General features: G+C 36.3%; 3 protein-coding genes, 1 long non-coding RNA gene and 1 pseudogene across 8 annotated transcripts in view; 3 read left to right on the top strand and 2 right to left on the bottom strand.

The window, feature by feature from the left end:
- Positions 1–25,695, top strand: part of LOC311079578 (uncharacterized protein) — a 447,200-nt gene that overhangs the window by 299,947 nt on the left and 121,558 nt on the right. The gene's annotated exons all lie outside the window — the stretch shown is intronic.
- On the top strand, positions 44–4,116 carry LOC311079867 (uncharacterized protein). Of its 2 annotated transcripts, none has more exons than XM_084109592.1 (8): positions 44–162; positions 262–352; positions 854–1,201; positions 1,672–1,763; positions 1,858–1,975; positions 2,212–2,316; positions 3,010–3,186; positions 3,394–4,116. In XM_084109592.1, exons 4-8 carry the CDS (start codon positions 1,683–1,685, stop codon positions 3,609–3,611), a joined length of 699 nt encoding a protein of 232 aa, XP_083965718.1. In that variant the 5' UTR covers positions 44–162; positions 262–352; positions 854–1,201; positions 1,672–1,682; the 3' UTR covers positions 3,612–4,116. The 2 variants fall into 2 exon arrangements, 1 of the variants encoding a protein (XP_083965718.1); XR_014605470.1 differs by having other exon boundaries at positions 50–162; positions 2,595–3,186.
- Positions 12,660–14,174, bottom strand: LOC311080021. Its single transcript, XR_014605499.1, has 3 exons — positions 13,933–14,174; positions 13,793–13,848; positions 12,660–13,526 (listed from the first exon to the last, which is right to left on the bottom strand). It is a non-coding gene; the product is annotated as an uncharacterized lncRNA (long non-coding RNA).
- The window catches only part of LOC311079881 (uncharacterized protein), a 518,544-nt gene continuing 507,810 nt past the window's right edge, over positions 14,962–25,695 (bottom strand). The window contains exons 11-12 of the mRNA XM_084109604.1: positions 15,680–15,862; positions 14,962–15,526 (exon numbers count right to left, since the gene is read on the bottom strand). Coding sequence (XP_083965730.1) covers positions 15,857–15,862 — 6 coding nt within the window. The 3' untranslated portion in view covers positions 14,962–15,526; positions 15,680–15,856. The remainder of the gene's footprint in view (positions 15,527–15,679; positions 15,863–25,695) is intronic.
- On the top strand, positions 21,302–24,255 carry LOC311079933 (transmembrane protein 235-like; annotated as a pseudogene). Its single transcript, XR_014609594.1, has 3 exons — positions 21,302–21,503; positions 22,537–22,614; positions 23,802–24,255. The product of XR_014609594.1 is annotated as a transmembrane protein 235-like (transcript).

Genomic DNA, 25,695 nt, shown 5'->3' with positions numbered 1-25,695 from the left:
TAGTGTAGCTATTTCATTTTACTCTTTACTAATCGACTGTGCAGGGAAAATACATGGAGACGTATTCCAAAGAAGCTTCATGGGATACACATTCTGCCAGTGCCAGTGTGAGAAAATGGCAGATGGCAACAGAAAAGTGTACCGGTTTCGGCAGTCAAAAGGGTTAGTTGTTTTACACTTGTAGTTGTTTTACTTAATGTAAAATTAACAGAACATATAATGTCTGACACTGAACATATATTTTTTTCTTATTCTATCAAGGTCAGAGGAACCCTATTTTGATGGCACCTTCATTGCCAAGGACACTGATGTACACCATTTTGTCGATGAGATCAGGAGTAAAATCAAAAGTGTTAGTAAAATATGTATTTTTTTGCACCTTTGATTTATATCCAAAATTTGCAATGTATGATTGTTTTATTAAATATATAATTTATCCCTAGTTGGTGTAAGCTTATATAATACACTTAGTTTGTTACTAGCACTTTGAGCATGGTGCACTCTTTCAAGCAATCTTGTGTTGAGGTTTAAATTAGATAATGGTAAGTGTGGCGGCATCCAAAGTGGCTAGTTTAGTCATTCATTATGTAATAGCAGATCTCTGCAAGAGATAGTGACTATGCATGCAGTTTGTCACCCTGCCTTTCAACTAGTTTGTGTAGCTAGAGTAGAGAAAGTAGAAGATGCATTTTCTGAAGCTGCTCTTTAGTAGTAGTTTGAAAGTAAACCTTTGTCACCGATCATTACAAAGATGCCAGTTGGTGTGATGTAACCGGACTCATCCTGATGGATGAAGTAACTAGTTAGGAAAAATAGCAACTTTCAGTTTAACCAGAATTATTGTGTCATGCAGACTGCCGGCAAAGGGATCTGTGGAGCCAGTCAGTGGTCTGCTGCACGTGAGACGGCCAGAAGAGCAAGCAAACTGGATGAAGAGGGCCTTGAGGTGGTTGTCTGCAGACATGGAGTGCTACTCAAGGCTCTTAACATGTACAGGGGGGAAATATTTGCTTATCCGCTGTACCTGCAGAAGGAGCTCCAAGCAGCCACAACCGGACAGTTCTATTGCACAGATATTGCTTGCAAGTATTGGCCTTACCTTGAGAAGTTGGCCGTCTCCATGTTGGACCTCAGACCTTTACTGCAGATGAGACCAGTCCTTTCTGTCACGCATGCCAAGGCTCATTCAACCAAGTGTGAGGTACTGCATATTCTTTATCATACCATTTTTTTTTATTACTTATATAATACACTGTATATGACTATAATTTAAGTGCCATGCTGATTTGTAAGATAATCTGGAGTGGCAAAAATCAGGAAGGTGCGGCACAACTGCAGGGGAGGAGGTCGAAATGGTCAACAGCTACTTGTCTCGTTGTGCCCTCACAACTCAGTACATGACAAAATCTGCTAATTATTGCTGATTTATATTATTTTAGGAAACCTGTCTTTTATGTCTTTTTATTCTAACTGTCTAATACTTTGTGCTGAGATTACAAATATTGTATAATATAGCAAATACACAGCTGTAAATATTCTAATATACAGTACATTAATAAAACTGCATTACATCTCTCTTAAATGAAAAATCAATTGTCAATGCGTGAATGAACTGCAATACCATGAGCATTAATGGGACTTTCCTCCATCACATCATTTTGTTGTTTAAAGCCAGGAATGATATGCGAACTGTCCATGCTATTGGGTGGAACCGACGGAAGTGGGAAGGCCTTCATCTTGCACTATCCAGCAGATACATCAAGGTATTATGTTATGTCTGAGTTATGTATACAAAGCTTTTCTCAATTTTCCTCACTTTTTAAGATTGCAAAGTCAAAAATCTTTTTTTTACACCAGACTTTGAAAAAGGCTGAGGCTGAGTCTCAGAAACTGGAGGATTTGAGCAGTGAACTGGGGTGTCCTGAGAACATCGTGCATCAGTGGGTACATGATGTCAGACAATGGGCTACTGACGGTACAGTATTTTATGGACATTCTTCTAAGTAGTTTACTAATACTGCAATTGTATAAGTGAGAATCTTTGCCATGCATATGGATTAAGTAAGGGGGCGCTGTCCTGTTTTTGTTTGATATAAACTCGTGGGCTTGTAAAACTCCTTTGACACTGTTAACAGTGATTTGGGGCTCTAAATAAACTTGAACTTGCAAGACATCATAATAATTTACTTGTATTATTGTTGTTGCTTTAAGATTCTGTTGGTACCAGATGTGATGACCAACATAACCTTCAGAAATCAATTGAACAAATGTTTCTTGGTGTTCATCAAAAAAAAGCCAGCCTTTATAATCACACTGGTATGTTGAAAACATCTAATATTTGTGTATTTTGTATTACTTGCATGTCTAATTGCAGTGGATTGTTTTGGTATTATTGTGTTTTTAGGTCCTTAATTTTAAAATGTCTTCCTTTTAATTTTACAGATATTAGGCCTATTATGCCTTTTAAGTCATTTGATTTTTTTACATTTTGATGTATTAATTCTTAAGTCAGTTATAAGTATTTCATGTAACTTTCTGATATCTGTATACACATGCTTGTGCATCATGTTGTCTGTGTTTTTAAAATTGTGTAGACAGCAACAAAATTCAACACTTGCGTCGAAGAAAATTGTGGGAAGAGAAGAGAAAACTCCTGCAAACAATCAAGATCTACAATGAGCAGGGGGGAGGAGACTGTGTGTGTGTGTGTGTGTGTGTGTGTGTGTGTGTGTGTGTGTGTGTGTGTGTGTGTGTGTGTGTGTGTGTGTGTGTGTGTGTGTGTGTGTGTGTGTGTGTGTGTGTGTGTGTGTGTGTGTGTGTGTAAACTAATGATATGTTGTATATGCTACTGTAAACATATGCCACATTTTATCTGATTAAATTTCTATTACATGTTTGCACTCTGCACCAGTATATGGGATGTTCATACACTACTTGGGCTTTGCCTGCTGCTGTTTAGACTGTACAGGTCAAATTTTAATCGAAGGGATGTTATTTGTGTGACTTCAGAATCCAGCAACATCCTCACCAAGAAGAAGATTTTTGATGTGTACATGTCAAAAGTGCGGCTTCAAGAGGAAAAGATCATTGTGATGAGGGAGATGAGACAGCACTGCACCTATCTCAGAGAGCTGGCTGGAAACATTAGGACAATGATATCAGAAATGTCTTCTGGCAGAAACAGTGGTAAGATGCTCACTTTTATTACATTCTTGCTGTAATGCTTTTGGGCATCCTATAAAACCCCACTCATTTTGAGATCCTCAAGTGTTACATTATGGATTCCTTGTGGCTGGATCTAAATGGTCTGTAGTTCTTTAGTAAAGTCAGTTAATGAATAGCTCAACAACAATGGAAGTATTGTCATGCCTCGCTTTTAATTTTTCCTTCTAGGCAGTTTAAGTGAAGAGGGTCATCGCGGGCTCCTGTGTCTCCTTCAGAAAAGGCTTGCAGATGTAGAGGAGAAGTTCCAAGTCGTTTGCTCAAGTTACAGCCTGGCTTTAGGACCAAATGCTGCTTCTCTGCTGGAGGATGGGCCCGAGGAGATACCAGAGGACCATGAAGAAGTTGATTTTGAGAGTTCAGATGACAGTGATTTTGAGGCAGTGTAAATGAGTGCTTAACTGGTCGGATGCGTTTAGACTGCGTGCGTGTCAATTATGACTGGACTGCAGGTGTGTTTCAAGGAAAACAAAAAACTTTTTGAAGTGTAATGGATGTCTTATACAGTGCTTTTATTTTGGACTATTGTTACCTCAGTTCACAAACAGCAGGTCGGTTTTTAAGTTTCACCTCCGATGTTTCATGGACTATTTCTACAGTCAACTGTGGTGCTAGAGCTTGCGAATGACAACAGCCTCTTGCAGTGGTGACTTTCCCAAGCTTTGCCCATCTCATCTTGTCAACATAATGACCTTTACTGTACAAAAATGTTACACTTACAGTAATAGTTTGATTGTTTTATTCACAGTGATTGTGGATACTTTTGGAATGAACCATTTACTGTACATGTCACTACATTAAATACTTTACAGAAATGACTGATCAATACCCATAGTTGAGTCTTAAGTGTAGTATTTCCTGTTGTTATTGCTGCTGTTATCTTGCCAACACAAGGAACTAATTTACCATGGCATTACTTCAGGTAACTATAAAAATATGTTGTACATGCATGCAAACTAGTTCATGCTGAGCTGTTGTTTTGATTTGTCTTCTTGAAAAGATGTTAAATTACTGATTTTTCATTTTCATCTTAACAATGTATGCCAGTTGTTCACAGGGTATACAGGGTGTGTAATCGCACAAAATAAAATGTTCACATGCTAATTGTCAAGTAGGTATACAGTTATGTGTTGTATTAATTAGTAAATACTAAATTATAGCCATAAATAAGATACGTTTTTCATTATCCTGCTGAATAACTTTGCTCTGGATACAAGAATTAACACTAGACAACTGGTGTTGTAAATATCAGCTTACAATTATAGGCTATTTGCTTTAATTCATGTCTACCATTTTATACATACATATATGTATGTATGAATGTCCTTGTGGTCTTTGTATCACATATCACTTTGTTCTTTAGGCCTACATAAAAAAAAAAGAAAAAAAAGTGCTATGTAAATAATGTTATTTTTATCATTATTTTCTGTATAAAAACATAAGTTGAAAATATTTAACATAAAGAAACCGAATAGAATAGGTTCATTGGAGACTCTAATTGCCCTAGGTGTGAATGGGAGTGTGAGTGGTTGTGTGATGGATTGGCGACAAGTCCAGTCAGAGTGTACCCTGCCTCTCCAAAATGGCGGCGAAAAGTGCCTGCATTTCAAAATGAAAACACAAATTTTAATAAAGGATGACATATTTTTTAATTATTTGTTGGCAATATCAGTTATTCATATTTCTTTACCTAACACGTTTTATTTTTTTATTTTTTATTTTTTACTTCTTCCGTTTCTGTGGTCAGGTGACGCGCCTGCGTCATAACGGTTACCTTAGCAACTAATATGAATCTCCCGAAACAAGCAGTTTTAGCTAATAATAATAACCATAACACGATGTTTTTGGTCTGAATTAATACAACACGTATTGTGCTTTTGCAGTAGCATGTCTGTTAGGAAGTTACTTTATACTATAGTTCTTTTTGAAACCCTACTTACTTACAACCCTAGTTTGCCAACCAGAAGAACTACATATTTAACGGGCTGTCTATCACGTTGTAATCTGCTGCAACAGGGAATTGTAGTTTTATTTTGTAAATTACTAAAACATGTAAATGGATGTCTGGACTATTAAACTGAGAGTGCACTCATGGGTATGGGTGGATGTAAAACACAGTAGTTTGGTCAAAATTTTAAATTATAAATAATAACTAGGTGAGATTCAGTTTTTACAATTTTTGGTGATGTCCCCTATTGGTGATTGCACCAAACGGTAGCCCTCATGATGGAAGAGTTCAAGAGCTTTATATAACAGTTGGTTTCATCATTGTAGCCCATTCAGTTGCTGAATTATAAGACTCACAAAATGCATCAATGTCAAAGTTCAGAGGTCAATATTTCAAAGCAGGAGCCAGGTACAGCCTTCAGATTGCAATGCTGTTACTCGGCTGATCAAGACCTTTCCAGTGTTTGGTTTAATCATTTGACAAAATAAAAAATTTCACTCTGCCCACTCAGCCCTTGTGTCATGCATGCATTTCAAAGACACATGAAGTGGTCTAATGTATAAATGTTAATTAAAATGTATTTGTTGGACACAGTTGCCAAATTCATTAATGAAATGTTTATTTTGACTTATTTGAATCACAGATGTCACTGTGGGCCTCTTGGAACGTTTCTCTTTCACAAACGTCTGATTTAATATGAATTAAAATACAGAGGTGAGTTACATTAAAAATCATTATAGATATCCAGTGTCCATCCTCCCATCCCAAACTTTTATAGTTCATAATTAAGTGTTTTTATGCTGTGGTGGTCATATGGCTAAGTGACTTCAACCGTCATCTAATTTACCTTACATATGTAATTATATTACACTTCCCATTGCAAGAGCAATACAGTAATTAGATTTACTAATGACTTTTGTGCTACTTTGAAATCTCACACCAGCCTATACCACAAGCAGAGCAAGATACCAAATCATGAGGTCTGATTCAGGGTCAGTTTCACAAAAAAACAAAACACATATTAAAACCTGGTCCTTGACCAAAAGACACCTCAGCTCTCATGATATATTTCAAAAGTCCAGTGCTCAAGTAACTGAAGTAAAGATAATTTGATTACAATAGTAACTGTAATGTGATTTCTAAGATTATACATGTAATCCTGTACATTACCTTGTTAATGAAAGACATATGTTTGCAGTAATCTTAGTAAAAGTAATCTATACACTGTTGTAATAACAGTGCCATCTGAAGAGGAAGGGGAATCCAGGGACAGCTCCATCCAGGACAAAAGTAAAGTCACAAAATGTATGTCATAATGACACAACACATATGTACAATGCTTTATGAGGTCACTGACACACTTTTAAAACCATTTTTATTGAACAAAACTTCACAATGTGATTGGTAGGACTTGCATCAGTTCACATTATTTTTAATTATGGTACAATTACTCAACACATTATGTAATGTAGTTTTACATATATTTAAAACATGTATTTGTTATTTCCCAAATTTGTCAATCTTTATGTAAAAAAGCTTTGTATAGTTGTATAACAGGTTGCCATTTAGAATCATGGTGCTGTATGCAAAGGCATTTCCATTGTTTGACAGATGAAATGTGTAGGCAAAATATGTGATCAATTAATTAGTGTGGATGATTGATATGTTTCAATAGCCCAACACTGACAGGACATCATGTGTTATTCATAGGAGAGACAGTATGGTTTCTATATAGAGAAAAGTTAAGGACCAAAAGCTACGAATGTTTATTTTTTTATAAAACTATTCTCTGAATAAATTCCCATATATATTTTATGTTGTCTTGGATGCTCATATAATGAAGTGTACAATTCAATAAATAGTGTATCTGAAAATAAAGAACAAATTCATTCCTCAATGTTTTATTGATGAAAGCACAGTAAAAAAACGACAAATCATAACTAAAGCCACTCAAAACTGACAATAATTGGAGTGCAAAACATGAAAGTATTAATACCCAATACAAAGTGCAAAATGAAATACACCTGAAAGAGGCAATGAAAGGGTCCAGTCGCAAGAAGCGTTTATTCACAACAGTAAGAAGAAAGAAAGAAAGAAAGAAAGAAAGAAAGAAAGAAAGAAAGAAAGAAAGAAAGAAAGAAAGAAAGAGAGAAAGAAAGAGAGAGAGAAAGAAAGAAAGAAAGAAAGAAAGAAAGAAAGAAAGAAAGAAAGAAAGAAAGAAAGAAAGAAAGAAAGAAAGAAAGAAAGAAAGAAAGAAAGAAAGGCAAACTATTACAAAAAAAAGCATAACAGTGCTCCAGCAGCTTCTTGGGCACCTGATGGGAGCACTAACAAGTGTCCATATCCGCCACCCACTCCAATGGCCACTTCTTTCCACTATAACACAATAAGGAAATATGCAATTAGATGTTTTGGTTCTGCAGATGAACTGTAGACACAAAGACACACATTAAGACCCCTGTAGCCTTTTTTCAATCGCTGTTTTAGTGGGGTTTCATTACATCACAGTAGGCTAATGCTAGTCAACTACAATGCAATGAAAGCCTTAATTGTTATTTTAAGACAAGAAAATCCTATAATCTGTTATGTTTCTGACATGAATCACTGTTTGGTGTGCACAATACTCACAATAATAAGTGTTTTACATTTTTGGTAGGTTTATCTATACTTAGGCCAACTGCTCAGTTTTAGAGACAATTCTATTTAAACAAATCAATTTTTTTTATTTTTTTGTAACTCAAAAATGAGGAATGTGAAGTCCACATTTTACTGTAAGACAACATATGTGACAAATGAAGATCACAAGCTGACACTAAATATATTGATCCAGTTATTAAGTAAGGCAGTAATGTTGTAACAGACAATTTCTGTATCTCTGTATATTAGATTTATGAGAATGAGGTCCTAAAATGAAAAATGTCACCGATTACATTACTTTTCAGAAACTTAAATAAAAATGAGCTCCAATGTAACTACAGATAAGCCATCCGCAAGGTAACAGTGGAATTCAAAGTTTTGAGTCTTAAATTGCGTTAGCCTTACGGCAACAGGTCATGTCTCCTTTGCTTCTCTCTTGAAGCTTCAAATATATATATATATGACTTTCACATAATGCAGGCCGTGTAGTTTGGGCATAACATCTTAATCAAGAAAAAAAAAAGAAATTAATTAAGAGAAAAACTAAATAAAGTGTCTTAGTAAAGTGTTGGGCCACCAAGAGCCACCATAACAACTTTTTGGACTGAAGCTGTTATGGTTTTGGACACCACCGTCAACACCAAATGAAAGCATATACTGTATTTTGGACGAATGGAGCTCCCCAGATTTCAGAGACTTAGAGAATCTATGCCAAAGAACATGAAACTCTTCTGGTGGCACGTAGTAGCCCAACACCTTATTAAGACACTTTGTGTTGGTTATAATAATATATTTATGAACTATAATCTTACCTAACATATGTCAATAGTTTGTGCATGTTAAAATTAATTGGCTATGTGTTACCCATGAGAAGTCATACATACCAGAGTTTGCATGGCTCCCACTCCACTTGCTTCCATTTTTGGCCCTAAAAATAGTGAGACTTTTTCCCGCCCACATGCTGTTCTGATTGGCTGTGGGTTTTGATTGATTTTGACGCATCTCGCAGTCGCGTCGCTTTTAGTGTGGACAGGCAAATTGCTTGTCGCTGGAATCTTATCGCATCGCGTCTGGTTAGGACACGGTGTAAGGCTTAATCCTGGCTTAATATAAGCCCTGTATGTGAAACCGGCCCATATTGTTTTATTTGGTTATGTGTTTCCTAAGCAATGAGGCACATGTATTTTAGTTTATTGTGCCCAGAACAGAGGCTACAAGTTGTATAGTGTATTCCAGCAGTTTTTATTTTGATTTTTTTATGTGTGCAGAGACTCCATCAGCAGACCCAGCATCAGAGTCTTCATCTCTGCTCAGCCCTGAGTCTGACACTCTTCCTCCTGCATCTCCTCCTCGGCTTCTCATCCTGTTTTCATCTCCTCTGAGTCTAGTCCTTTACCTTCTTCTTCTTCTCTGGCCTCTCCTGAATCCTGAAGTGAGGTGGACCCCGGCCGTTTCCAGGACCTAACCATGACGCCTCCTGAAGTGCCTCATCAGCCCTGTGAAGGCCTCATCGACACGACCAATCTGACCTCTGACCTGTAACGCTGCCTGGATCATAATCACACACTGTTCGCTCGTTGGCCAGAGGAGAACTGAGCGACTGAGCCTGGGTTCTCCCAAGGTTTATTTCTCCATTCTGGCACTGATGGAATTTTGGTTTCTCGCCACTGTCGCCTTGGCTTTTGGCTTTGCTTAGTTGGGGACATTGAATATTCAACAATATTATTGATCTGCCTTATTAAGGGTGGACGATGGTGCAATTTTCTTCTAGAAATAAACTTTGTTGTATTATTTTCATGTTATCACTGTGAAGCTGCTTTGATACAATCTGTATTGTAAAAAGCACTATATAAATAAAGGTGACTTGACTCTCCTCTGCCACCAGCCTCAACTCTTTCTTCCTCTTCTACACTGTCCACTGAGCTCGGCAGTCCAGGTCCAGTGTCTTCCTCAGGAAAAGAAAGAGGAAAGCAGACAATAAAGGTATGTGTGGATTGGTTTTGTTTTTTATTTTAACATATGAGTTTAGAGCTAAAAGAACAGGGCCTTTCTCACTGTTTTTGTTTGTTTTTTTAAAGACTGGGTTAGAATTCTACAAATGTACATATTGTAATATTTTCTTTTGCACATATTTATAGTAAGCTATTCAGTGTTGTGACCATAACGTACACAAACCAAGAGTTGATTGTTTGTTGTACTTTTAATTTTACTTATGTCAAATTATAACCATATTTTTATGTTTCACAATGCCCCATGCATAAAGACTCAACCAGTTTCCCCTACAAAACATTTTTTCCAAAGTTTTTCCCAGTTTCCAAAAAAAAAAAAAAAACATTCACAGTAACAATATTATTTTGTACTTTTGTATGTTGTAATTGCAATGTATTTGCAAAAAATATTACAAAATATACTAAATAATTAATGTAAGGTTTAGGTATTTATATAATTGGTGTTATAATGTTAAACCGTGGATTTTAATAAGAAATATTTTACTTCACAATTTAAGTTGTGCAAATGTAAGACCTTAACCATAGCAATGGTAGTGTGACAAAAATAAAAACTGCAGTTCCATATATTACAAAATTGTATTGATAATATAGTAATAAAGTGAATTGTACTAATAATTATTAATTCAAGTTTTATTATGCTTCTTATGATAGATTTAGTCCAACTAACTATTAATTTCACTTTGTTTATTTTCACTTGGATTTAATTGTGTATGTGCGGTTCAGCAGATGTATGACTGTAACTTCATGTGTTGTAAGTAAATGTCATTAACATTAACCCATGTTTCTTTCTGCTTCTGCTAAGGGTCGTGCGGAGGTGTTGCTGCAGTGGCATCCTTGCTCTGGATGGGCTGCATATTATCTGAAGTTTATTTGCTGTACTGTAGAAAATTGACGGAACTAAGAAAAAAAAATGTTTATAAAAACATTAGAGACAAAAAAATAAACATTTATTCAGTTTTAACTGAAGTTGCAGTTTGATCAGGACTTCAGACTTAAATGTAATTAAAATATAATTTGAAATGTGGTGTGCTTTTTATTTTTTATCTATTCTTTAATGTTTTCAACAACTTTTTTTTTATCAAGCCTTTGTTGAGAACTGCATTTTTTTTGTTGTCTTGAACAATGAGATTAAAATTGATTGTAAACACTCCACCAAATGAGTGAAAATGTGTTACTGTCTGACACACTCTAAGTGCAGTATGAATAATTAAATCATCTGCTGAATGCATATTTTCAAACAATTACATTATATGGATTACATGCCTGAAAACTGTGTCTTATTGTACATAACCAAGATAGTATTTATATTCCAGTAATGAGCATTGTTACTAACACTGTTTGCTGTCTTACAGTGGGAAAAAGTGGAAAAACTCCTGGGAGCCAAGAGAAAATATTCAAAGTTCATCCTGAAGATGAGTGTGTGTGTGTGTGTGTGTGTGTGTGTGTGTGTGTGTGTGTGTGTGTGTGTGTGTGTGTATTCCGATGTATTTTTTGTTGCTAGGTTGTAAAATAGATGCCTTGTATGACTTGCAGTTTTGTCTTTCAGTGTTCAGACACAGCAGTTCTGGTTTATTCTTGTGTTCTGCTTCTGTTGCTGCTTTGTACAGAACATTATCTGTTCTCTGTGTTTGATGAGTGGACTCATAAAATGTTTTGAAATATGTCACTGGCTCTGTTCCTTCATATACTCTTGATTTTTACGATTGTTTATATTTGTTATTTAAGATTAAGAGCAAACATATATGCACCCTAAATGCATTTAATGATGTGTTTACTGCTGAAAATTTTAGAAAGCCACGTAATTATTATTATTATTATTTTTTTATCATTCATTACCCTAAAGGACCTATTAGCCCACAGTCAAGATGTGTTTTTAAATCTATAATGTGTGTATGCGAGGATAGACCAAGATACTTTTGGGCCTTGGGTTAGAAACATCTGAAGCTGGTACTTCCTTTCTCTGCAGGAAGAACACAAGGAAGACAGTGATTGAATACTATTAATACGAGAACAATGCTTTTAAACGATGCCCCACGCCACGCCCACCCGCCACTGGGCTTTGAGATAATTGGGTAATGTAGTCCAGATTTATCCTCTGGTATGAAATCGCCCATTCATTGCAAAACTTGTTCTTGGCCTGAGAGATATAATCATTGCCATGGGAAACCCCTGTCTTTGCTACACATTTAAACTACAAATGGCAGAATTTATCAAATTAATCATGATTTTGTGAGAGACACACTCTCTCACACACACACAGGCGCACACACTCTCTCACACACACACACACTCTCTCTCTCACAAACACAGGCACACACACTCTCTCTCTCTCTCACACATACAAACTCTCACACACATACACACTTTCTCTCTCCCTCACACACACACACACACACACACACGAATGTATCTAACCCTAACCCCACATATCCATCTATATACAGGATTTTTTATTGCTGTAATAAATTAAAGGAGTAAAATCCTTCAACACAATGTTTCACAGGCATTATATTTGCATATGCTTGTCTCTGTGTAATTATTGGTAGCAAATAAAGCAAAAGTAATATGAATGATGTGTACATTAACTTGTATGTATTGTTATGAACTAATATCCTGCTTTGGCCACTTGTGAGCAAAATGCAAAAATAGGTTATAAAATTAAGAACATCAGTATCAGCATTCGGGGCACTATATGATCACGTTAATTATCGTTAAGGATATAGATCATGGTGCAAAATAATAATGAATATATATTTATAATATATAAAATATAAATACACTGTAGTTTGTATTGTTCTTCATGAGTAGTATTGTAGATAATAATGTAAAGTGAGGAAGAAAATAAAGAGTATTTGTCAGTTTTATTCAAATTACAGTTTTTCTGAATTGCTAAAACACATTTCTTGAAACTATCACTCACTTTCTCAAAACCTTAAACACAAAACCAAATTTTCACACCACATTCAGAGAACCTCTGACTCTTATGGCAAAATACAACAATTGCCTCAAAACCATTTTATCTTTGCTCAAAATCAAACAATGCTTTCAGATCATACACACAACGAGTCAATATTATAAACACTACAGATCATTCATTAGACACTACATCAAAAAATGGAGAACACAGAATCCAAAGCATGCAGTTACAGGAAAAAAGTATATTGTAACAAATGTAACCCTACGGTGGTAGTTCTGCTCATAGGCAGGCTAAGAATCTATTGTAGGAGTTATCTAAATCTAGATTCGATGAGGAGGCTGGTTATGGACTAATCATATGGTCAAAGGACTCATAGATTCCACTCCAAAGGAAGCACAGGACAATAGAATAAAGTTTAAATGTAGTTCTTATTCAAATTATTTTTCTTATTTTCTTATTCAAAATTCTATATTTAGTTCAGTTCACACAGCATTAGTACCATTGATGTTAACAAATCGGCCACAACTTTGAGATCTCATGAAACAAAACAAAAGGAAAAATCTTTCAAAGAAAAAAAATTGTTACCCTTGAGTGCACTCAAAATATTTTAACTGTCCAACCACCCCTTCAATACTTAGCGTCCATATCAAACCACCCAATGGAGCCGCTGCAGCGCTGTTAGTTGAGGCAGTGGACCAGGGGACCAGGCGCCGGGCGAACAGAGAGGAATCCAGCTTCGGTGGGAAGAACACCAGGGATCCGGGACCAGAAGAAGCCTAAAAAAAAAAACAGTCTACACAAAAATGTGCAGAAAATTAACTAATGTTCAACTAAATGTCATTTTCCCATCTTTTCATCATTTAAAAGTCCATATGCTCAATAATACAGCTTAAAATTAAAATCAATAAAATGGAATTGGACAAACAAAAGTACAGTATAGCATAGTAACTCAAAATTGACATACTTGACTCAAAACAAAATTATTTCCTTTCAAAATGCATTTTTCATTGTACCAAAATATACAACAGATGTACAACTAAAATATACAACAAAATGTACCTGTGTGGTAACATCCACTGCTATTGTAGATAGCCAGACTGGGTTTTTTTAATCCACTGTAACGTTGAAATGTAAACTTTTTAGTCATTTCACCATTTTAACTTCAAGCTAATCAACACAAAATGATCATTTTTACTCACCGAGATAACTTTGTTTTACAACAGGTGTCATCTAATTTTCAATGTAGTTCAACCTCGAGGATATATTTCGTTTTCTAAATCAGTTTCAATCCTAATATTTACTTCTGCTCTGGCTCCCGTTTTTTCCAGGCTTTTTTAAGGCAAGGCGAATGGCAGAAAAACAGCAGAAGAACGTTTCATTGTGCCCTGCCACCTAGTGGCGAACTAGATATTGAACTTTACTCTAGTTTTGAGTGTTTGCATTAAAGGTCATTTCAGGACTTTATTGGGGCAAAATTAACAGGGTTACACAAAGTAAACACAATTTGCAATTACGTAAAATGTATAGTAATGACTACTAACATTAGTAAGGTGAATAAATTACTGTATGCACTGCAAGTATAGTATTGTACTGAATATTGTATAGTATCGAATGTCTGGATATTCAGCACTTGCATACTGTGAAAATACAGTGACCAACTGCAAAAGTCCAAAAGGTTACAGTAAAAAACTCTAAATGAAAAGCATGTTACAGTCACTCAAAAGAGTTGTGCAACTGCAAAATCAAGGTCAGTGAGAGAGATTTTACATGTATTCTGCTTCAGCATCGCGTCTTCATGTTCTGGCGGAGGAGTTTGTCCACATCACAGACACACTGTCATCTCTGGAGGCAAAGAGAAAAACCCTAAAGCCAGATCCAGCCTTGACAGTGTTCTCCACACATGCTCTTCATCATCCTCATCCTCTTCCTCCTTGTTCACCACTTCTTACACGCACTCTTCCTCCTCTCTCTCTCTTATATATTTTCAATCCATATAGGTATCAACATTCAGTGCAACATTTTGAGTCAATTTTGGCACTCTAAACTGGCTTGTATTTTGTACATTTGATAGAAAATAAAGAGTATTTGTCAGTTTTATTCAAATTAATTAAGTTTTAAAATGGGATATAAAACTTGAGATTAATTATTAAGTCTGTGCATACAAATTAATATGCATATGCTAAATGTAATATTAAATATATTGCCTCAACAACAAAAACGTATATGTTAATATATTTATTAAATGTGCAATAAATAATAACAATTATGTTTAACAGTTGTAGGTGTAATGTAATGCCACGTGTAAAATATGGAATATAAAAGTAACAAGTAAGCAAGCGATGCCTCTATAACAATGGTGACAGAGGCTTATGGGTAATGTAGACCCTTCTGTTATTCAAATCTGCAAAGAGTTAGAAAATGTAGATGTGACACAGTAGCTCAGGGTAAGAATGACTTTTTCTTATTTATTTATTTTAATTCATCTGAAAAATATTTCATTTCCAGACTCAAAACTCAAAATCTGATTTTGGGAAGATGACGAATCCAACGCTTCCAAAGTTTGTGCTAAAACTTTAAAGCTCTTCTTCAGAAAGTTGTGGACTGCAGTTGTCCTCACTCTCCTCTTCATCATCTTCCTCCAGCGAGAAGAAGGAAGGGTGTGTGTTGACACTGCCACAGGTGCTGGTGATGCTGCAAGTTTCTGCTGGAGAATGTGCCGCTTGTGTAAGATACAGCAGTAGAGCCCCTGTGTCCCTCTTTGCTCAGCTCTCTAGGCGGATCTTCAGGGAAAAACTGAAGAACATTGACATTGATAATTAAGCAGCATTTCAGAAAATAATAACAGCTAACAAGTATTGTGATTTTTTTGAAGCAATATTTACAGGAAACTATAACATCCTGGTTCATATTTTTGCACATTAAATAAAAAACATTTATCGTACATACTCTGGATCTTGATGTCCTCTTTAGTCTCCCGAAGAAGACTGTCCAGTTTATCCAATGTTTTTTTTAGATGTTGATAATGCTGAGTCATCTCTTTTACAATGATCATCTTCTCCTCCTCCATGCGCCTGACCAGCAGGACTTGGTCAAACACTCGCCTCTTCAAGCCGAGACTCGACACTATTTCTGGAAATAAAAGTGGAGGGGAAAAAACTTCAAACACTAACACACAACATATTCAGCTTTACGTCTAGCACAGTGTTCTTCGCTAGTCATTCTGAGGGCCTTGAGAATAATATTGATGAAGAACTTTATAAGGGTAATAATATAACAATATCCTAACTGTATCATCCCTTAAGTATGCATATAATAATGCAGCCAATACACATAATTGACAACAACTGAAACATCACACTACAATATAACAGAAAGTTAAAGAAATGCTCATCCCAGTATTAAGATTTTTTATTTTTATTAAAGACATATTGAAAGGATATCTAATTGGTAGGCAGAGTTATTTCATGCTTGGGTTGGATTTTGCCATTTCAGAATAGATATGGTTTTCTTCTTAAATGTGTTTGGCTATTGCAGCTCTTATATATAAAAGAAAAGTGATGACCACTACTAGTATAGAGTGTGTGTTACAGGAGTAACAATAACTATCAGTTTATCACTATGGGCCAGTTGTTCAAAACATTTAATCTGGATCAAAATTATCCGGATTTGGAAATCCCATTTTTTCTTGTTCAGGATCAGGTGATCCGTCTTACTTTTATGCCGGTTTTTCAAAGCAACATTGGACTGAATCACCCTGATCCAGATACACAGTTTTCAAGATTACCAAATCCGGATTACCAGTGCTCTAAATGGGACAACATATCACAATGTGGGTGACCAGCGATGTGAAGAACAGGTAGAAGAGCCAACATGGGGTCACTGTAAGTGTTTCTTATTTAGAAACAAAACACAGAAATAACATAAACATCCACTTCCATTCATAATTTCTTTTATGACCCCTCATCTGAGCCACAACAAATAAAACACACATACAGTGAGGAAAATAAGTATTTGAACACCCTGCTATTTTGCAAGTTCTCCCATTTGGAAATCATGGAGGGGTCTGAAATTGTCATCGTAGGTGCATGTCCACTGTGAGAGACATAATCTATAAAAAAAAATCCAGAAATCACAATATATGATTTTTTAACTATTTATTTGTATGATACAGCTGCAAATAAGTATTTGAACACCTGTCTATCAACTAGAATTCTGACCCTCAAAGACCTGTTAGTCTGCCTTTAAAATGTCCACCTCCACTCCATTTATTATCCTAAATTAGATGCACCTGTTTGAGGTCGTTAGCTGCATAAAGACACCTGTCCACCCCATACAATCAGTAAGAATCCAACTACTAACATGGCCAAGACCAAAGAGCTGTCCAAAGACACTAGAGACAAAATTGTACACCTCCACAAGGCTGGAAAGGGCTATGGGGAAATTGCCAAGCAGCTTGGTGAAAAAAGGTCCACTGTTGGAGCAATCATTAGAAAATGGAAGAAGCTAAACATGACTGTCAATCTCCCTCGGACTGGGGCTCCATGCAAGATCTCACCTCGTGGGGTCTCAATGATCCTAAGAAAGGTGAGAAATCAGCCCAGAACTACACGGGAGGAGCTGGTCAATGACCTGAAAAGAGCTGGGACCACCGTTTTCAAGGTTACTGTTGGTAATACACTAAGACGTCATGGTTTGAAATCATGCATGGCACGGAAGGTTCCCCTGCTTAAACCAGCACATGTCAAGGCCCGTCTTAAGTTTGCCAATGACCATTTGGATGATCCAGAGGAGTCATGGGAGAAAGTCATGTGGTCAGATGAGACCAAAATAGAACTTTTTGGTCATAATTCCACTAAACGTGTTTGGAGGAAGAAGAATGATGAGTACCATCCCAAGAACACCATCCCTACTGTGAAGCATGGGGGTGGTGTTCTTGGGATGGTACTCATCATTCTTCTACTGTATTAAGGAGAGGATGACCGGGGCCATGTATTGCGAGATTTTGGGGAACAACCTCCTTCCCTCAGTTAGAGCATTGAAGATGGGTCGAGGCTGGGTCTTCCAACATGACAATGACCCGAAGCACACAGCCAGGATAACCAAGGAGTGGCTCTGTAAGAAGCATATCAAGGTTCTGGCGTGGCCTAGCCAGTCTCCAGACCTAAACCCAATAGAGAATCTTTGGAGGGAGCTCAAACTCCATGTTTCTCAGCGACAGCCCAGAAACCTGACTGATCTAGAGAAGATCTGTGTGGAGGAGTGGGCCAAAATCCCTCCTGCAGTGTGTGCAAACCTGGTGAAAAACTACAGGAAACGTTTGACCTCTGTAATTGCAAACAAAGGCTACTGTACCAAATATTAACATTGATTTTCTCAGGTGTTCAAATACTTATTTGCAGCTGTATCATACAAATAAATAGTTAAAAAAATCATACATTGTGATTTCTGGATTTTTTTTTTTAGATTATGTCTCTCACAGTGGACATGCACCTACGATGACAATTTCAGACCCCTCCATGATTTCTAAGTGGGAGAACTTGCAAAATAGCAGGGTGTTCAAATACTTATTTTCCTCACTGTATATACATTAACAAATACATTGTGGATATTTTGAAAAAAGAAAATGGCTAAATGTCCAATAGTTAACAAAATAAAGAATGTTCAGGGTTTTTCTTCATCTCTGATGATTGTTTCTTTGAAATTAATATACGGAGATGAATGACAGAAAAAATGGAATATATTATTTTTGTTTGTTATTGAAATCTGTTTGGGTGATTATTTCATGGGGACAAGATCATTTTTATTTTATTTTTACTTTACTATACTATACTGAATAGCTTAATTGGTCGCCTATGTCTACTTTATCACTGTTAAAACGGTTACACAAGTCAAGTGCAAAATATAAATAAAAGTATATACACTAAATAATACAAATGTATTATTTGACCAATTTTAAAGTTTTACCACATTTTCTTCCTGGAATCCACCTTGAAATCCTGTTGGGATCAGGATGATCCTGTTTTTTTGGATCAAAGTTATCCAAATCCTACTGACAAGTTTTGAACAACACAAACTGAAGGTTTGATCCAGATTAAAACTAGGATTGGATTGCGTGATTTAATCTGATTTCAGATTCCTTCTTTCCCTTTTGAACAACCCATTTTCAAGATTTGATCCAATCCGATAACCAAAATCCGATCAGCTTACCTTTGAACAACTGGCCCTATGTCTTCATATGGGAACATTACAGATCATTTTTCAGATAGCAACAGAATACATAATGTGTTATTCTTTACTGTATGTTGCACCTTTTTTACTGGGTGGCAGTGTTAAATTGCTGAGTGTTATTACTTGTATTAACAATCAACTGAATTTTGTGAATTCAAAAAAGCACAAAAATAAAACACATTAATTAGCATCTCCTTGTGCTTCCCAAGGCAGAATAAAGTCATCAGAGAGACTGCACGCTGCTTCGGTGTCAGTTTTCTCTTCACAGCCAGGAATGGTGATGTACAGCACTATCTTCTTAGGGTTAGGGTTCATTTATAGTTATTACTATAGTAAATACATGTAATGTACATGTAATGTGTAATGATGACACTGTAAAATAGTGTTAAAACAGTGTAAAAACATGTAAAAAACAAAACATGTATCAAGTTTTTATAAATATACGCAGTATTCGTGTTTGTTTCATATAGTTTTAGAAAACTTTTATATTATTTTCTAACAAAAACTGTAATGTGGTTTACGTTAAAAGAATATAGTACATATTGTCCTTAAACACCTTTATATGTGAGACTACATCTGAATTATGTTAAAAATATTGCAATTATAATTTTAAATCAGAAAAAAATAAAAATAAATGCTCATTATTTTTTTTATTACATCAGGATTGAAACAACATGAATATATGATGAATCTCTCTCTCTCTCTCCCCCCCCCCCCCTCTCCTTCTCTCTCTCTCTCTCTCTCTCTCTCATTTATTTATTGTATAGAAACCACCATTAAAGCGGAATTTGCCATAAAAGCGTTTTAAATCAAAATGCATTGTAAAAGTATTCAAGTATATATTATATCTATATTAATAAAGGTTAGTTCCAGTCCTTGATTTCAGAGTAACACTGACAGACACTGACTGGTTCATCACTACGATTCATAATATCAAATATTAGCTTTATTTCACATGTACAAAGTTGCATTAAATGAACGGTTGTTGTTGTTTTCAATGGAAAGAGTTTCTCATTTACCCAGATTAGTGTGTCAACATGCCCCATTACAAGATCAGTGTGTGTTGTTAATAATGCGCTGTTTTCCCCTGTGCAATAACAGTGAAGATGAGAGTGATTTGTGTGGAGAAATGAAGCAGATGTTGATAACTCATGACTGCTCAAAACAGCCTAAACTTTTGAAACCTACATATTATTTTCCCAACAAAACAACATCAATATTACTCAGTAAAATGAATATTTTGTTTGTAAACATTTCATTAATAAACTTTTACTTCCAGAAAAAATGAGATGATAAACAGCTTGAATCTTTTCATGCTGCAATGGTTCATCAATAGTGACAGCAAAGTGAAATGTTGACTTTTGTGGGAAATGTGGGACTTGAAAATAAGTTGAAATAACTCAATTGCAAAAATATTTTTTACAGTGTAGGAAAAGAGGATAAATGTATTTTACAGAATTAATTTGAGACAAATCTAACCAATAGATGAAAAACATCAGCATAATTTCATGTGTAAAGCTACAGTTCACTTTCAGGTCAATACAGACCCGAACGCAAAAGCCACAGTTTTAAAGATTAATATTGCTTACATTTGATTTAAAAAAGAAAAAAAATCTGATTTTGACAGTCTTAACAAACCTACAAAATTCCATCTTCGTAAAATAAAAACTATAGATTAATAAAATAAATAAAATGCTTGTACCTCTTCTGGGTCAAAATGCTTGAGGCTGAGCGGGTCGTAGTCGACGGGGTGGAGAGCCGAAGAGCAGCGGACGGCCCACAAGTGTGAAGCGCAGGTGTGACGCAGGTGGAGCCGACTGACAGAGGGAGCTCGGCGAGGGCGAACGGCTGATGGTCCACGCTGTCATCATTGGCCACAGGAGTGTAGACGCAGGAGTCAGGGTGAAGGGTCGAGGAGGAGCAAAGTCTTTTAATAATCCACACAGTAAACTCCAACAGAGGTAGCAGTCCAACACAATGCAAACACTGATATACTGTATATATATATATATATAAAACAACACTTAATAGATATCAGTACTGGAAATTAAAAATGTAAATGTTTTATGTGCATTTTCTCTCACCTGTTGAAATGAGGAATGTTCTCTCTCCTGACAAAATCAAGCCAGGTAAACAAAAGCTCTACACTAATACATATGAGGAGAGATGGAGGAAAACCACACAGTTTCTTCATCCAGCATGAGCTGAGAGCTGATTCCTCCTTCACCCTGGACACAACTGGAGTAATAAAGACAGACTGATGTGCTTTAATGTGTCTGAACGAAACACTCTGGGCTTTAGAGGAACTGAATGGCAGTAACAGCTGCTCAAACTCAATGAATCATAAGAGGGATTTGAGCGCTGATGAAAATGAACTTTGGGACAGTTGTCATCAGCGCGGGTCTGTGCGGGCTGCTCAGTTTCATCCTGCTCGCCGTGTCCATCGGCACTGAATACTGGTACATTATAGATGTGGATGAAGGCAAGAACTCCAGCCGGGAATACAGCAGCTCTCACTCCGGACTCTGGAGGATTTATGAAGGTAAGATGCTCAACACACACAACACTGTAAAAAAAAATTACATCCCCAAGTCAAAAATTTCAAGTGACCGATAACATCTAAATTTTTCAATTAGTCTGACGTATTATTTCTCATTGATCCAATGTTAACAGACTATTGCAACAAGAATTTCACTTGGGCCAATTGAAAAATTTAGATGTTATCGGTCACTTGAAATGTTTGATTTGGGAGGGTTAGAAATTTTTTACAGTGAACTTAAGCGCAGTTTTATGTCCAATTGTATATAGGTACATTTATATTTTTCCAATAATGTGTATATCCAGACTCATTTCTCCCTATACACAAATATACACATATGAATACACATTTAACATTAGGCTAAATACTGAGTATTAATGAGTATGAAGGACATGGACTTAATGTGCCATTTGTTCATGGCCATATTAATGAGTCAAGCATATAGTGACATTTAATATGTGTAACACATTTAATATATATAATAGGTGTCCCCACATCTCCCTTCTCTTACTGTTTAGCAAGTCATTTCATGTGCCTCATTAGATTAAAGTATTTTTATCTCATGTTAATCGCAGCATATAAACTGGCAAACGGTTCTGGCTGCAAAGAAAGTCATTTCTCAAATGTTCACAGAGACAGTCCTCATCACCGGCTGAGGCTCCATTATGTACATCATTAATGTCTCGTCCAATTCTGTAGCTGTTTCATGGCAGTAGAGACTATTAAAAAGAGAAGCAGTTCATCACAGAACTGTAAATGTTTAATGTTACACACGTTGTGATGACAGTTACTAAATCTGTCGTATGAAAAATACTGTTTTCCATTTCATTCTAATTGCTGTAACAACAATGTCTTCCCTCTTACACAAATGCTGCTTTTCTTTTAAGAAAATAATCCTTTAAATGATATTGTATGCCTTGAACTTGTAGGCTGTAGTAGTATAGAAGAGATTGCCAAGAAAATTGATTCGTGTTGACTGTGTTGAAGCATAATTTGTGTTTCCAGCTTTGACTTGGTGTTTCAGTGTCCCCCACAGGAGAGAATGGCAGATATCATGACATCTCGCTCTACACGGACACCTCCGACCACACTGAGCAGGAGAAGCAGCTTTTAAGTGAGTCTCTGAAACTGCCATCTGTACATTAACCACAGTCAGAGAATGGCTCTGGGAATAGGCTTGTTATGTATGGTTAGTGTGTTCTCCGTCTCTTTAAGAGCTGTATTCCCAGCATTCAACCGTCCTGACCATCATTATACAGTAAGGAAGATTGACCAATTATCAAAGCTGATGATATGTGATTAGTAGTGTCACACTGGGGGTTTGTGTGTGATATTGACCAAAAAAAAACATTAGTTGATTTTTTATGCTTTGTGTTTTTTGTGCCTTGGCTGGTTTAGGCCTGTCGTGGACAGCCGACTCCCGAAGCTTTTCATATTCTTCACATTCACAGTAGTGATATGAATATAGTAGTGATATAGTAGTGCAGTGGTGATAAAACAACTTTTCCAGGGGCATTTTTACCTTTTATAAGGATTTTTTCTAACCGTATTAGATATATACATCATTTCTTATGTGAAATTCTTACATTTAATCAGTAAATTCAATTAGAATAATAAGACATAATAACAAAATAGGATGTTACCAAAGTATCAGCAAAATTCATTTAGTCAGAAGTGAAACAGACACAGCTTTTATATGTATTTACAATTGCATAAACATAATGCTATGAAATATACATAATACATATTTTTTTTATTTTGTAATATGAAATATTTTTTAAATGAAATACTTTGGTTCATTGATTCGATCAAAAACGCTGATTAATTCAGGAACGAAACGCCACTGTGTTGCTCAGAGACACAAAACCGCTCCAATCTGGCTTTGTTTGGAACTCAAAATAGAGCAAAAATAGAGACAATATTAACAATAATGTGTGTGTAACTCACAATATTAACTTATTGTTAACTAATATTAACTATAACAACATCATATCGAAATATAAGACAAAAACTCATACTGAGGCTTGAATTTTGGGGTCCTTCTGACTGAATTGTAATCTACATCACACAGTGAAAGCATTGCAAAGTGAGTAACATGCTCGATAATGTCAGCCTCCACATGGTTAAAACAACAATTACGATATTATTGTAGACAATACATACAATGCATTATTACTGAACACACCCCTAGTGGTCACTCGCTCAAACTCACTGAAAATGAAAGGGCAAATTGTCCCTGAGCTCCAGCCTTCTTTAAAGTCTTGAGTTTGTGTGATGTAATAAAGGCTTTGTGTGTCTCAGACTTGCACAGGGTCATCGTGGTCCTGCTGCCTCTCAGCTGGTGCTGCTGGTGTTTGGGGGCATCTTCGGTCTGGTGGCGTCTTTGGCTCAGAGCTTCTCTCTCCTCTCCTGCATCGCTGCACACTTCCTCGTCTGCAGTGAGTGTCATGAACAGCTACATTACCCGTCTACAGGTAGCAGCTGAAATGAAGTGAGGTCTCAGTGGAGTTTGTGTTGTTGTGTATGGGTCAGTGAGAGATGTGTTTCGGGGATCCGTCAATGCCACACATGGATATAAATCACAATGGGAAAGAAAGAAAACACAAAATGTCCGGCGCTCCAGCTGAGTGCAGCTGTTAGGTGAACTGGACACACAGAGAGCGTTTAAATACATATGGAGGTTTTTAGCTCAATAATAAATATACACAAAGCCTGTAGTAATGAAATGCAGTAATATTGAAAAGATCTATTTGATGTGTTTTTAGAGGATTTATCCTATTCAGAATCAAATTATGTTCCAGGGACACAAGTATGTAACAGCACACATATGTGAACCGGAAATGTTTGGTTCGGCACGTATATGTACCGAATGAAAGCAGAGTTGTTGTAACCACTGAACTTGCTGAACTTCAGTTTGTGCAGAACATGATTCGAATCTCCCGAATTTAAACTATAGGACGGGACAACACTCTTTATATCGATATACTCTGATGTTGTGAACGCATCTGAAAAATATTGGACAGAGTGAAGCCGCTGTGAGAAAAGTACACAATCCACGTCCTAAACATGAGACGTGCTTTATATTAAAAGAATAGTTCGCCCGAAAGTGAAAATGAAGTCATAAATTACTCACCCTGATGTTGTTCTAATGACGCGTGTACTTCTTTCTTTTATAGACCACAAAAGGAGCATTTTTAAAAAAGTGTCTCAGACTCGTCCATATAATGGCAGTGAATAGCGACCAGCATTAAGCTTTTTAAAACACGACACAAAAGTATCACAGAATGATCCCATGCGACACATGTCGTATATTCCAAGTGTTTTGGGTGTATATGATATGAACTTTAATGTATTATTCACTGTAAATCCTGAGCTTGGCCGTCGGTCTTCAGTGCACAGCTGCGCGACTGTATTCGTGTGACTCTATTAACGCCGCAGTTCACTCTGATTCACCCAGAAAAAGCACACAAGTTGTGGGAAAGCAGGATGAACAAAAACACAACACAAGATTAACAAAAACACATAAGTGCCTCAAACTCATGAGCCTTTGAGTCCTCACGGTTTGAGAAGTGCTTGCCGTTGGATCCAACTCAGTTGGCTTTGCTTCATTCCTTAACAAGCGCAACCTGCATTAAACTGGGCCTGGTTTACAAAGCAGTCGCAGGAAAATACTGCAAACCAACAAATATACCAAGGATGCGATCAGGGATTTGGTTTACTCTTTCCATTGACAGAATTGTCCGGCTTTCCACTGTTATACGGTAGGGGGTGCTATGACACTTCTTCTGAAAGAGTACTAAATCTCCTGATCAAAACACAGGAAAAGAAGAAGCAGAAACAAGCCATAACATAATAACACGATCACCATCATTAGACAGCATATGAATCAAAACTGCCTAATGTTACTGAATGAAATGTTGACCCAGGATGAGTTATATGACTGAGAAGCTTTAGTGGTGTTGATGGACTCGATCTACTCCATCTGTGTTTTGATCGTCGTCCTGAATCTGATCCAGACACAGTCTTTGACAAAAAACTGATTTTCTCAGCATTTTGCTCAAAATGTTGCTTTTCTTATGAAACTTACCCACATTAATGTGTTGATAAAAATGAAGCTAGAATAAAACACTGGCTGCCAACTTTAAATAAAACGCAGACGAGGAAAGAGTTAAAAATAAAGCTCAGTCACGTGATT

This window comes from Abramis brama (genome assembly GCF_963993115.1).
Source record: "Abramis brama genome assembly, chromosome: 1".
Classification (NCBI taxonomy): Eukaryota; Metazoa; Chordata; class Actinopteri; order Cypriniformes; family Leuciscidae; genus Abramis; species Abramis brama.
Note: the sequence above shows the minus strand (reverse complement) of the source record. Positions and strands in the feature narration are given on the sequence as shown.

What these genes read in the sequence shown, in the direction of transcription:
- LOC311079867 (XM_084109592.1), top strand. Translation starts at nt 1,683, where the DNA reads ATGCGAACTGTCCATGCTATTGGGTGGAACCGACGGAAGTGGGAAGGC. An exon ending in TATCCAGCAGATACATCAAG is followed by an intron (nt 1,764 to 1,857) that starts GTATTATGTTAT and finishes TTTTTACACCAG; the next exon opens with ACTTTGAAAAAGGCTGAGGC. An exon ending in CAGACAATGGGCTACTGACG is followed by an intron (nt 1,976 to 2,211) that starts GTACAGTATTTT and finishes TGTTGCTTTAAG; the next exon opens with ATTCTGTTGGTACCAGATGT.